We start from the raw sequence: 13,922 nt of genomic DNA on the forward strand, positions 1-13,922 counted from the left end.
ATGAGATGAATTCCATTTTGTAAATTGTCTGACCTAAATCTGTGCAGCATGTATATGGAGAGCTTCTATTTGTCATGAATTATACATCTATAAACTTGGATGTCACCTGATGTTGACAGTTTGGGAAGAGAACAAATTTGTGACTTGGGTTGGAGTAAAGACTGGGTGAGAAGGTTGACCTTCGTTCTTTTAGTCCACTAGCATTATTAGATCAGGAATAATAAATTAATGGATACGATAATCCTTGGGCTAGTTTGATGATAGAAAATGATTTTATGTAATTCGGCCGACCAAGCAGTTAGAATAAAAGCTTAAAAGACTGATGGATGAGTAGGATTTTTTTTTTGTTCTGAAATAAAAATTTCATGAAGAAGTTTCATGGGTCCCCTCATTTCTGTACATTAGCAATTTCTTGCTTTAAAAACTCTTTATTCTCAAAATTCTGTTTCACCCCTTGTAGAATAATGGAAAATGGTCCAACCCTACTTGAAATTTCCATCCAACAAAAAGGAAGTTTTCATTAGAGTAGCTTCTACAAGATATCCAACCAATCCTGTCAAATTGAAGACCATTTACCAGTCAGAGTAGAGACAACAAGTGTATAGAAATTGAGCTTAGAAACCAGACAGGTAGGATGTAACAACTCAAGAACCAATGACTTTTAATATTGTGCTGATCTATTTGATGTAAATTGAAGAAAGAAAAATTGTGTGCCAACCATGACAGAATGATTTTTGTAACAAAAGCTTTGGCCTGATGTAGTCTTGCATGCCTGAACATATGCCCACGGCAGCATAATTTGGGTATTAATTGAGAGCCTGTTCTCCCATTGACAACCACACCAACACAGAGATGGCTTCCCAAACTCATTTCTGCCATGTCTTTCTCCTCTCTTTCTTAACTCTTCAGTTCTATCAGTTCTCCACTGAAGCTGAAGCCGGTGCCAAGGTAAGTTTTTTCTCTTTCTCTTGTTAATTTTGGCTCTCATTCTTGTTTTACTTGTGGTGGCTTTTTAGCTGTACATCGTGTACTTGGGAGAGAGGAAACATGAGAACCCAGACCATGTCACTGCTTCACACCACGACATGCTGACTTCCCTCCTTGGAAGGTACTTCTGCTCCGCTTGTATTCATAAGGTTTAATGTTTTCATCTGTTTGATGATCCCTTCTCCTTATCTGCACTACTTGAGGATTTCTGTAATTATGCTTGTTGTTATTGACGATCACACTGTTTAGGTTGATTGACTCGTGCAAATTTCCCTGAAATTGAAGGTCACTCTTGGTGTAGTTTGCAGCATAATTTATTGCCCATATGTGATGTGCATTAATATCATAACTTATATTCCTACAAAACTCAAGTTCTTACTCAGGAAGAAGAACGCCACTCAAGTCCACAAGAAAAGTCCATGAAGGTTTCACGATGATTGTTGTTAGTCTAATACTTTGTCCATGGAAATGTTTGTTGTATGTAGCAAAGAGGAGGCTGTGTCATCAATCGTTTACAGCTACAAGCATGGCTTCTCAGGCTTTGCAGCCATGCTAACGGAAGCACAAGCAGAGGAATTAGCAGGTTGAGCGGCTCTCTCAACCACATCATTCTGCCGAACTTTTTACGCAAACCACTAACCCGAGGAGCAACTGCAGAGTCTCCTGACGTTATCAGCGTACGACCAAGTCGAAACTACGAGCTGCAGACCACACGAAGCTGGGACTTCCTGGGACTGAACTATATGCATCCGACTGGGCTGCTAAAGAAGAGCAATTATGGAGATGGCATCATCATCGGAATGGTCGATACAGGTCTGTCGCACTCTTGCTTCTATGGAGCTAAGAGCTTCTTAAGCCGGTTTATGTTCAACCAAACCTCGTCTCCTTTCTTGTCATGGCATCAACTCCGCATTTATTAGCAGTATTTGCTGGTGTCAGCCGTCTCTTTAAGATCTTCTTAGTCTCGTCATTTATTGAACACTTAGTATTTACTACAGAAAAACGAAAACAAAGATCACGTATATGTTTCTCTGTTAGGTATATGGCCGGAATCCAGAAGCTTTAACGACGACGGGTACAGCCCCGTGCCGAGCCGATGGAGAGGCGTGTGCCAGGTCGGAGATGCCTTTGGAGCCAACAACTGTAGCAGGAAAGTCATCGGGGCTCGATACTACACCGCCGGGATCGACGACAGCAACCTCAGAATCGACTACCTGTCTCCCCGCGACTACAACGGCCACGGCACGTTCACCGCCTCCGTGGCCGCCGGTTCCCTCGTGCGCGGCGCCAGCTTCCACGGTCTCGCCGCCGGGGACGCGAGGGGCGGCGCCCCCCGCGCCCGGCTCGCGGTGTACAAGGCGGTGTGGGGCAGCGGTAGAGGTTCCGGCGCCGGCAACACCGCCACGGTGCTGGCGGCCATCGACGACGCCATCCACGACGGGGTCGACATCCTGTCGCTGTCGCTGGTGGTGCTCGAGGAGGACTCCTTTGGTTCCTTGCACGCCGTGGCTAAAGGGATCACCGTCGTGTACGCCGCAGGCAACCAAGGCCCCATTCCACAGCTCCTGTTCAACACGGCTCCTTGGGTCATCACAGTGGCTGCAAGCACCATCGATCGGTCTTTTCCTACCACAATCACCCTCGGAAACAATCAAAGTCTTGTGGTATGCAAGTCAATACCTACTTCTCCGTCACTGTCGTCACCACTGCATTCATCTTTCACAGCACCAAGTCTTCCACAAATAAAAATCTATAATGAACAACTCGCAGTACCCATCTTCATCAAGTGAGCATAGAGTCTTTGTTGAGCAAGACTCTACGAAAATAATAGAGAAGCATTATGATGCTGCCTTCTTTATTTGATGAGATCATATGGACTGCAAACCACAGTGATGTGGGTCATCACCTTGAACTAGATTATCAGTTGGTGCAGGAAGAATCTAATTCTTCAGAAATGCCTAAATTTGAAGTGTTCTTAGCTGCAAGTGAACCATCATTATTCTTCATTGCACTACTGACCGAAATCCATCATCCATGTCTTCTACTTGCAGGGCCAGTCAATCTTCTATAACTCGACGAGTGACTCAAAGAATAAATACATGCCTCTGGTCCTTGGCGGAAGGTACGAGTTATAACAACTGAATAGCTTAATGGAACCAAAATAGCTCGAAACCGACACGTTCAATGCTCTGCAGCTGCTCGCCGGAATCTCTCAATGGCACTGATATAAGCGGATCGATCGTGCTGTGTCTGGCTTATTCGCTCGAACCTGGTTTCCCCACCGCGCTGTCTACTGTCCTGAATGCTGGGGGGAAGGGTCTTATCGTTGCACAGTTCACCATCAATGTTCTTGAGATCACCAATGAATGCGTAGGCATCATCTGTGTTCTTGTAGACTTCGATATTGGATACCAGATCGAAAAGTACATTGCTACTGAAAGGCAAGTCTTCTCCGATCATTCACAAAACCAGGACTCATTTTTGAGATACATACTGTTCTAAAATGATCTGATCCAACCGAACAGATCACCTCAGGTAGCAGTGGAGCTGACTCACAATGCTATAGGGAAAGAAGTGTTGGCTCCAAAAGTAGCATGGTTCTCTTCAAGAGGACCAGCCATACCATTCCCTGGCGTGCTGAAGGTACTAAACTACTACACACCACAGAAGCAAACTAGCTTTTGCTTCTTAATTGAGGTTCTATAGACATGAGGCATCATCACCATGGTTTGACACAAGATCATCTGAATGCTGTGCTTTAAAGATTGCTTTCTGAAAGCTCATCAAATGAACACGGATTCTTAAAACAGCCTGATGTTGCTGCACCTGGTGTCAGCATATTGGCAGCAAAGAGGGACGGCTACACTTTCGGCTCAGGAACCTCGGCGGCCTGCCCACATGTATCAGGAGTAGTTGCTTTGCTGAAATCCCTGCATCCAGACTGGTCTCATGCTGCCATCAAATCAGCACTCGTCACAACAGGTGAGTGTTTAAGATCTTTTTCCGCGAAATAATCACTCATTTATCTATAGCTAACTGCTTCCGATTGTGCTCGGGACCGCTCGAAGCTTCTATCACCAATGGCTATGGCATGCCAATACAAGCAGAAGGAAATCCAAGAAAGATTGCTGACCCTTTTGACTTTGGAGGGGGTCAAATAGATCCCGACAGGGCTGCAGATCCAGGCCTTGTATATGACATCGATCCGAAGGAGTATTACAAGTTCTTCAATTGTACAACAGGACAATTTGATATCTGCGCCGAAGTGCTCCAGCCTGTGTATTACCTGAACCTTCCTTCCATCTCCATTCCTGATCTGAAGACTACCACTGCAGTTTGGAGAACTGTTACCAATGTTGGAGAAGAAGTAAATGCAGTGTACAAAGCATCTTTCGAGTCCCCACCGGGCGTTCAGATGGTTGTGGAGCCACCGACGCTTGTGTTCGATGCCACTGCCAAGGTGCGTAGTTTCAAGGTGACCTTCACGGCCACTCACAAGGTGCAAGGAGACTACATGTTCGGAAGCCTGACTTGGCTTGATGGTGGAGCTCATGCTGTTCGGATGCCGATTGCCGTCCGTGTAGTGATTCGGGACTTCTACGCAGATGTTGCATGAATCTTTGGACGATAGTAATCTTGTTAAGGTGTTATGAAAACAGATCATGTAAGCTTGGCTCAGATCGAAATAATAACAGAATAAACAAGGATAATTATATATTATCCCTATAATTAATTATGATTAGTTTTTCGATCCTTATATTTTAAAAAGTAGCATTGAAATCTCTATACTTACGAAAGTGAAATATTTAAATCTAATTCTCCTTACATCGTCAACTTTGTCGATAGAAAAAATTTATCATGTGTAAAAAAACCACAAATGAAAAGGATAAAATATAATTTTATTATCTTTTAAATTATTAATTTTATATAAACTTTATCGATTTCCTCTTCTCCTCCTCGTAGTCTATCGCACTTCCTTGCTTGCTTATCGCACCCACTCGCCCATCACTTGCTTATTCCACTTGCTTGCCCACTTGCAATAGCAGATAAGCATGTGTGGTGAGGAAGAGGTGGGCGAACAATGGGTGAGGGACGAGCAAGCAGATGTAACAAGGGCGAGTAATTTGGAAAGATAATGAAATTATATTTTTATCCTTTCTATTCGTATTTTTTTTATACGTACGATTTTTTCGGTCGACGAAAAAAAATTGAGATTAAATATTTCTGTGTAGGGACATCAATGTTATTTTTTAAAATATAAAAATCAGAATGCTAATCATAATTAACTATCAGGAATAATATGTAATTACCCCAAATAAATATGCCACTATTGTTATGTATACTATGGACACGCAAAATAATTCAATTGTTTATGTCATGAAAACATGTAAGTTTGGCTCAGATCGACATAATAGCTGAATAAATGTGCCACCATTGTTATGTGTAACATGGAAATGTAAAATAATTCAATTGCTTATGCCAAATTGGCAAATGTCAAATACATGCAAGTTTTGACAAACACAATTCATGAACATACTTTACTACGATACTTACTGCCATCTAACTGTAATCTTCCAGAAGAATTTTCTGAACCATATCCACATCAAATCTACAAATTTAGGGGTCTGAAGGATTACATTAATATGGGAGCAGACAAAATCTTATCCGATATCCATCGTGGAAGAAAACATCAGCATGTGCTTTCGAGCCAACTACCGCTTCGTTCTCCACCAACCTATCAAACCTCATCCCTTTTCCTTTCGAGAGCAACTACCGGTCTTTCCTTGCCATTCTCACCATCCATTCTTCTTCTCTCCCACCTTCCTCCTTATATAATCCTGCTCGTGAGTCTACTCGCCTCCATGAATCCCTCCCAACACAACCCAACTCTCTCCACCGATCCTCGAGAGGAGGGTAAAATACACAGTTCTTGGGGTTACTCACTGTCGGAATCTCCTGCATTTATTGGAGTATGGAAGATTTGGACCGATCGTCGGATGATGTTGATTCTAAAGGTGAACACATGCAATCGATGCTTGTTTCTCTAATCGAATGACCAGCCGTCTCTGGTTGGATAACATCTTTGTGTGTTTCCTTCAGATGGGAACAGTCAAGATTCCAAGATGGATTTCTCGGAGGATGAAGAGAAGCTCGTTACCAGGATGTATAATCTGGTCGGAGAGAGGTCGGTGAGCTTTCACTTTTGTTTCGAGTAGCACCTGCAGCCAGTTTCTTGCTTTTCTTTACTGTTTCCTGTTGTTCTGAAGAGCAGGTGGACACTGATTGCTGGAAGGATCCCTGGAAGAACAGCTGAAGAGATTGAGAGGTACTGGACTTCAAGATACTCGACAAGTGAATGAGTGGCTGCTTATCCTGTGCTGTGCAATGACGAGCAATTTTGGTGGGATTTTACTTAGCTTGTATTATAGGTTTCCAGCTGTTTAGCTTGTCTCTCTGGAAATGGCTGCTGGGTGTGGCATTTCTTAGGTTGGTTCTCTTTATATCGGAAGGGGAAATCAAATGTCTATGCAACTCCTTTTGCACTACAACTTCCATAGTGTTCTTTGTGATAATGCAAATCTGCAAGCTTATTGTGCTTTTTCTGCTGTCTGTTTTGCAATGATGCTTCAAATCTGCAAGCTCATTGTGCTTTTGTTTTTGTTTTCAAGTATAAGGATCTTCTTTCTACTATGTAGATTGTTCTCAAAGCTCTCTCTCTCTCTCTCTCTCTCTTTCTGTCAAAATTGGGGCTCAAAGTAGAGCAATGCTACTGCTACAAGCAGTTCAAACTTGGAAAAAGAGAACACAGGAACAATGGAAGAAACAAGTCTTTTCACAGAGGGCTTCTGCTATCTGATTCCAAAAAAAAAAATCCTCATTTTGTCTGCAAAAGCATTTTGCAAGGATTGAATAAAGAGATTGACCAGCTTAGTCTGTGTGGTTCTAATTTGAAGAATCTCAAGCATATTGAGCTCCTTCTCCATCACCTCAATCTTTGGTAACTTCATGCATGATCTTTCCTTCTAGTTAAAATAGTCACCTTGAGGAAGGCATGTGCCATATATTTAATGTCTTAGGGAGATCATGTGAAGTATGCAATGGTAGATGCAAGATACAAAGGAAAAAACACTGAACAAGAAAATAGAGAAATGAACTCTTTGAAGTCTGAGAAAAACTATGATCTTATACTTCAGCACAAAGAGACTGATGGGTTGGGATGCCATCAGACTCAACTCAATCCCAGGTAGAGACATAAATGAAGCTGATACTTCTTATCAAAATAAATAAGAAGCCCTTTGCATCTCATTCCAAAACCTTCATCAAGAACATCAGCCAAATCATTTAGATAATAGTCTACTACATCACACAAGGCAATAAAACAAAGCAAAATTTAGGTCATGTTAATCCTCAGGTCTTGTGTGTTCAAGCAAGCAGACATTGAAGCTCATGATCCACAGAATAATGAAGTAGTGACTATGAGCATCATTTAAATTGGAGAATGCAATGTACAACCAAAGCTCTGTCATGGCTGATCAGTTCATCTCTGGTAATAAACCTGTCTTTGAAGGTGGCAAAAGGAAATGTCAAATGAACCACATACAAGAAAATTCTGTCCTCCTTTAGCACCGCAACAGTGAAAAGATCATCTAGATTGAATCAGTGTGAGGATTCCAGAGTTCTACAAGCAAGTAGCACTTGCCCACTGTTATCTTTATTGTAGTATTGAGATGTAATATGGTCATTACTCCCATTTCCATCCACAGCAGCCTGAAAAGAGAAATTGGGGTTGAACACAAGAAATAAGTACTAAAGTTTATTCCAGACCATCTCATCTTACAGCATGCATGACCTGCTTTATTTCATCCTCTCAGAGATTATAGCCAAGCCAAGACAAGTATCCATTACTGGAAAACATCCTCTTGAGCCCTACAACAAGGATGCAAATGTATGCTAAGTCCTATAACATGGTGTAATCTGAAACTATTGCTGGCAACTTCTTGTTGTTTCTTCTGATATCTTTCTTACCAATGAATCACTAGCATATGCATTTGTCTGATCTGAATATTCCCTACCAAAACTATTGCTGATTTTTCTCTGACTCACTATCCTCCTCATTCGTTAGGTTCCTTTCTTTCTCTTGGAATGTCTTGGAGACCTTTACAACCCAAAGGATGTCTCCAATTCTCCATTGCATTAATCACCTCCAAATCATCAAATGAGGCTGGCTCTTCATAGTGACAAAATAAAGTTGCATATGAACAGTTCTGATTGATGGCTGAACTAAGATGAAGAATTCTGAAGAATCATATGCATTGCATCCACACACATCCAAATTCATCTGTTTTGATGTTGCTCCCATAGAGATTCAAATTGGAGCAGTACATCCTTCAACTTGTACAACTTGTACCACATGAAGTGTAAGCACATCAAAGTCAAAGTACAGAGGGAGGGGCTTAAGACTCGGAAAAGCTGTTCTACGGCTAAGTGCTTACTTAGAATATACTACGGCTGGAATGGAAGAGTGAGTTGACTCTGAAAAGTTGCTGCACAGCTGAGTGTTGACTTGAATCTGCTCCAGCAGGGATTAAGAAGTTGGTGTGACGGTGCTCGTTTGTAGATTCTGACCAATAAATCAGGCAAAACTACACATGATGATCTTCATATTTTCTCTATAAATTTAGATTTAGCATATATATTCTTGCAAGAGTCAAAAACTTAGAGATATGTCACTGTAGTTGATACTGGTCAATCAGTCAATAGTATAACAACACTGAAATTACATGAAAGATGAGAATAATAAGGATAATTAAACTCAAATTAGTTAACCTTGATGTCATCCTGTATATTACCAGATTGACAATCCAAACAGTTCAACAAATAAATTATATGTCAATATTAATATATTTTTTTTCTGTATATCCTTCTCAAATGGCTCTGTTCAAGTGAATTATCGACACTGCTATTCTGAAATATTTTAGTTTTCCTTCTTAAGTAAAGAAGCATCAGGATAATTTCAATCTGGATAAATTGTTCATGTCATGGATGCATCCATCACAGCCATGCAGGACCATGAAAAAGATTCAAATGCTGGCAAGTTCTTCTCTACTGGATCTGGTAAAAGAAAATTGTGATACACATGTTAACATGGATAAGATAACCATTGACGACTTGGACACACAGCTTTACAGGTTGCCAACATGGACATGGAAGAAGACCTCTTGGACTTGAGATATAGCCAACTCTGGTGAGCTTTTTTTGGCTCTATTAGAACTTAAATGGATTAGGTGAGTATGGTGGATGATATCTTTATCACTTACACTATGACAAGATGAGTGACAGATTCTTAGGAACAAAAAAGTTGAGATGATCAGATTCCTTCCTGAGCTCTTTCCACACTAAACACATTCCTATATATATATATATATATATATATTCCTAACCTCTACCTTCATCACTGAATTTGACATATAGTGATATAGACACCAGAGTTACAGTAAGCTTCAGTTTACCTAAGTGCCTTCTATTAAGTTCAGCTATTAGGTCTACCAAGTCTCAAAACAATAGATCTCAGTGACAAAACTAAGAAAAGAAGTCTACTAGAAGCATGATGATATCTATCAGGGAATCATGTATCAGAGCTGGAAGTCCAGGAATTCATTTAGGTGAACAAGGATGGAAGAAACAGGTTTAATCATTCACCATTATGTGAAATTGGAATGTGTGTATTTGTCATAGATGACTCTTTCCAACACCTTGGGTGATGCAGACTGCTGAGCCACTTTTGCATGGCAACTACTGCCAGTTTCCTGCTTGCAGCTTGTCATGTATATTTTCTGGAGGATGAGGCCGTCAAAGGAAGTGATTGATTTGGAAAAGATCTGTGACAAGAGTACTTGTGCCAGAAGGAACCAACTCAGTCAGAGATTCTAAAGACATGCCATGTTCATACTCATCTGCCTGAATGAAGGAAGAGATACCATTCATGTTCTTTTACACACTAGGCTGAATTAGATCAACAACCTTTAGCCAAAAGCAGATGCAGATCCATGCATGTAGCAAAGAAGACTAACCTTTTTCTTGGCTCTTTAATCTTTTACACTTACCATATTTCAAGGTGTTGTCATCCACATATTGGCTGACATTGTTGATAGCAATCCTGAACAAGAGACAAATTCTTCTGATGGTTATCTTGCAAAGAGCATTCAAAACAATTAACCAAGTAAGTGCAAGGAAGCTTCATATGCCATCATGGATTCCTTGACCACTTGTTCATGTTAAATCTCCAACTTCAAACTGTATTCTCTTTCCAGGTGCCTCTAGATGACATGGTCAGAAATTTCCAGAAACCATGCCTTTGTGCAAATTAAGGCCATTCAGAAGAGATCAAACTGTTTTACCAATGACAGATTCAATGCAGAGATTCATGGACAACCTCCTTGAATCAATGCCACAAGCAAAAGATCTAAGAAAGAGAGATGGTTCCAGCTTGCTCAACAAATCTTCTCAAAGGATGGGAAAAGATAAAAAGAGTTAAAGCAACCTCTGTTTCTAGGTAACCATTTTCCACGGATTCAATGATACACACTTCAAGACCGCTGACAAATCCTCTTGCAGGGAAACCATTCCCTTTTAATGCTAGTTATTACTAAATGAAAGAAGTTGACTTCCTAGGAAAAGTAGATGTGCCATATCTGAGAGGTATAGCCTCATCTGGATCTAAAAATGAACAGAGGAGAACCAAAAACCAAAGATGATTTTTTGCATCACTGAAATGCTGTTATCAGGAAAACAAAGAAGCCCCAACCCTTGATCAGGATTTGTTCTTCACCAAGAAAGACTCTCTTCAGCTACTGCTCCCTGCTGTAAGGAATTCATTGGTGAGGATTGGATTCAATCTGTTGTTTGTTTGTGTTCTTGTTTCAAAGGCTCCTAAATAATGGCGGAGTTGGCAAACTGTACATCGTGTTCCCTTCGTAATCCACACCCTGTAGGCATCCGATGCTGGCTCATGACTTCACCTAAACGCAAAGAGAAGAGAGCCGTGGGAGGTGGTGGGAAGCAACTGATAGGGGCGAGGTTAGATTTGTCATAAAGATCGTGTTCCAGACAAGACCACGTTTATACGGGGAAATCCAACTACTAGATTCCCCTCGCGATCCACGTTCACACGTTGTCGGCGCCGACCCGCCATGGACCCCCGCTGCTGACCTGTCTTGCCCTGACGTCGCCACGAGGGACTTCGACGAACCGTCGTCTGAGCTAGCGGCCTCCTCCGCGTCCCCCCCTCTTCCTTCCACCTCTTCCCCTTCTCTTCTCCATAAATAGCAGCCTCCTCCATCGTTGCTGCCTCCTCGATCTCATTCCATAACACATTCTAACATCAAGACACAAAGAAAAGCACGATAACAGAAGGAAGGAAGAGAGTAAAGGAGGAGGAAGAGGGGATGGGGAACTGTCTCGACCTGCAGAAGCCGGTGACATGGGTTGACGACGAGGACGACGACTGGGGATCCATGGAAAGCAGGAGCCCCAAGCATTACAAGAGGCAGCGCAAGGCCGGAGCGGAGGCCGCCAAGGAGAAGGCCAGCTCCGGCTCGACCGAGATCAAGATCAAGATCAGCAAGAAGCAGCTGGAGAAGCTTCTGCGGCAAGCCGACGACGGCGAGAAACTGCCGCTGCGACGATTTATCGCGGATCTGGTGAGCATGGGCGAGTCGTGGGAGCTCCACCATGATCAAGGGAGGCATTGGAGGCCGGAGCTACAGAGCATACCGGAGGTACCCGAATGATGATGATCATGATGGTGATGATGGCGATGATGCAGAGTATATATTTTGCATGTATGTATATTACTATAGATTTGATGTAAATTAGGTAGTAGAAGACATTTTTTTTATCTTTCCTTTCTTTGAGTTTTGCTGTATACATATTATCGAATTGGTGTATACAAGTATTATTCCTGTCAATTTGGTGTACATTACAATCAGACTGGTGCAAATATATATATATATATATATATATATATATAGAGAGAGAGAGAGAGAGAGAGAGAGAGAGAGAGAGAGAGAGAGAGAGAGAGAGAGAGAGAGAATAAGATATACAAACTAGGAAAAAGTCTCAGGAAGAAGCAAGAAAATGTTGTCATGTTGATTAAGGATGCAGTCTTAAACATAAAAAAACAATGCAATTTTGCAAGCAAAGACTGGATTTTGTTTGCTGTGGATTTTTTAGCTCTGGTTAGAAAAATTGAAGCTTTTGCTTTAAGGATCAGTCTACTTAGGTAGTTGTTGCTGCTGCTGGAATTCTTCTCTGGTCTTCTAATATAAACATTGAGATAAAGTAGAGACATAGATGAAATGAGTCACTATCGACTGGTCCTGCAAATATGCCCTCTGTTTAAGACCAAGTCTCAAGTTAGAAGGTGTCCATCTTCTGACCTTATCTTGAATCTGATGAAATGTGTTTGACTTGCAGAAGCAGACAATTTCAACTTGTGTGGCTCTAAATAGAAACCATGCAAAAGAAATAATGTTAACTTCAGTGGACTATTAATTAGTGTACTACTCTGTTTCAGCACCAATAAAAAGTGATATTATTCATCATTGCTGATGTGCATGTACAGAATATACTCTCCTCTTTTTCGCAACCAAATAATTGAAGCTTGTAATACAAAACATATTACTGTATTATGATTTATAATTTGTGAGTCAGAGTCTGATGGTCACTTTTGTTTACTGTATCTATGAGTATAGATTGCATGAGATCATCAGTAAGAAAAATGGTTCAAAATATCGATTATAACGGTGTTTGCGTTTAAGAATGGCAACTCTGATACTTTGCATCCAAACTCAGCCTGTTTTGCTGTAAAGAATCATAATATGAACTCTGGTGATCATGTTACAGTCATACATTTAGTGTAAGGAGTCAAAAGAGTTTCTTGCTGCATGCATCATTGCTGAACAAAACATGGCAGAAGTCCCAGAGAGGATAGATGAGTAAACTTGGGCATATAACATCATCAGAAGCTTACAAGTGACAATATCTCAAACAAATGTATCCATGTCCTGTAAAAGAAGTATGGATTATTGCTAGTAGCTTCCAATGTATCCAAGTCCCAAATTGCCTTACCATCCTCCCATCTGTCAGAAAGGAAGAACCTGAGAAGATAGCAGATGTATTGACTGAAGGAGATAAGAAACCTATCTATATAACATGGTTGAAATATATAAACCTTAAATGTACCTCATAAATATAGGTACAGGCAGGTCCCTGTTACATGCTGATTGGAACTTGATATGAAGTAGACAAACTGATCTTGTTCCTGATCAGCATAAGAAGAATTGGGACAAAGTACTTGATGTGCAGCATGCACCAATGGAGGTTTCGATAAAAACTCGAGTTATGGAAATAATATCTTTGCTTGAACCTCCGACTGCGTACAACCAGGCAGTTCTTTCTTTCTTATGCGGATTTTCTCATGACGGAATTAAACCTATACACTGTCCTTAAATTGTCCAATCTTGAATGATCTAACTAAGTAAATTGTTCTCATCTAAAAGTTTGAGCTGATACAGTTAAGGTTGACAATGTTGATCAGCAAAGAACTTCACAAGTATCGCACAAGGTCAACATGCTTACTAGGACTAGGAAATATTGCTTGCTGTGCTGTAATGTGCAGGTCAAGTTGACAGCTTTCATCAACTGGACATGTCATGAAAGATTAATATATCTTTGAAGTTGCAATAATGCTGCTTATTATACTACACCTCATTGTTCATCCAGGAATGATGATTTTGAGATCTATTACAACTGCATAACCAAGTTTGCTCTGCCACTTCCATCTTCATACTTGCAGGTCCTCCATCCTTTAATTATCTATCCACTTAAAGAAATCTTCAGCTTCAACCAAAGTTAAAGTTTTGAAATCCTTTTGT

General features: G+C 41.0%; 2 protein-coding genes across 2 annotated transcripts; both read left to right on the plus strand.

The window, feature by feature from the left end:
• Positions 1-659: 659 nt before the first annotated feature.
• LOC135624579 (subtilisin-like protease SBT3.10) lies at positions 660-4,723 on the plus strand. The gene is made up of 10 exons (XM_065128343.1): positions 660-948; positions 1,017-1,108; positions 1,473-1,570; positions 1,645-1,800; positions 2,026-2,651; positions 3,039-3,109; positions 3,183-3,428; positions 3,513-3,630; positions 3,798-3,969; positions 4,056-4,723. Exons 1-10 carry the CDS (start codon positions 853-855, stop codon positions 4,601-4,603), a joined length of 2,223 nt encoding a protein of 740 aa, XP_064984415.1. The 5' UTR covers positions 660-852; the 3' UTR covers positions 4,604-4,723.
• Positions 4,724-11,349: 6,626 nt separating this feature from the next.
• On the plus strand, positions 11,350-11,954 carry LOC135625919 (uncharacterized). Its single transcript, XM_065131068.1, has one exon. The coding sequence runs from the start codon at positions 11,433-11,435 to the stop codon at positions 11,775-11,777; it is 345 nt and encodes a 114-aa protein (XP_064987140.1). The 5' UTR covers positions 11,350-11,432; the 3' UTR covers positions 11,778-11,954.
• Positions 11,955-13,922: the final 1,968 nt, after the last annotated feature.

This window comes from Musa acuminata, chromosome BXJ2-10, assembly GCF_036884655.1.
Source record: "Musa acuminata AAA Group cultivar baxijiao chromosome BXJ2-10, Cavendish_Baxijiao_AAA, whole genome shotgun sequence".
In the NCBI taxonomy this organism is placed as follows: domain Eukaryota; kingdom Viridiplantae; phylum Streptophyta; class Magnoliopsida; order Zingiberales; family Musaceae; genus Musa; species Musa acuminata.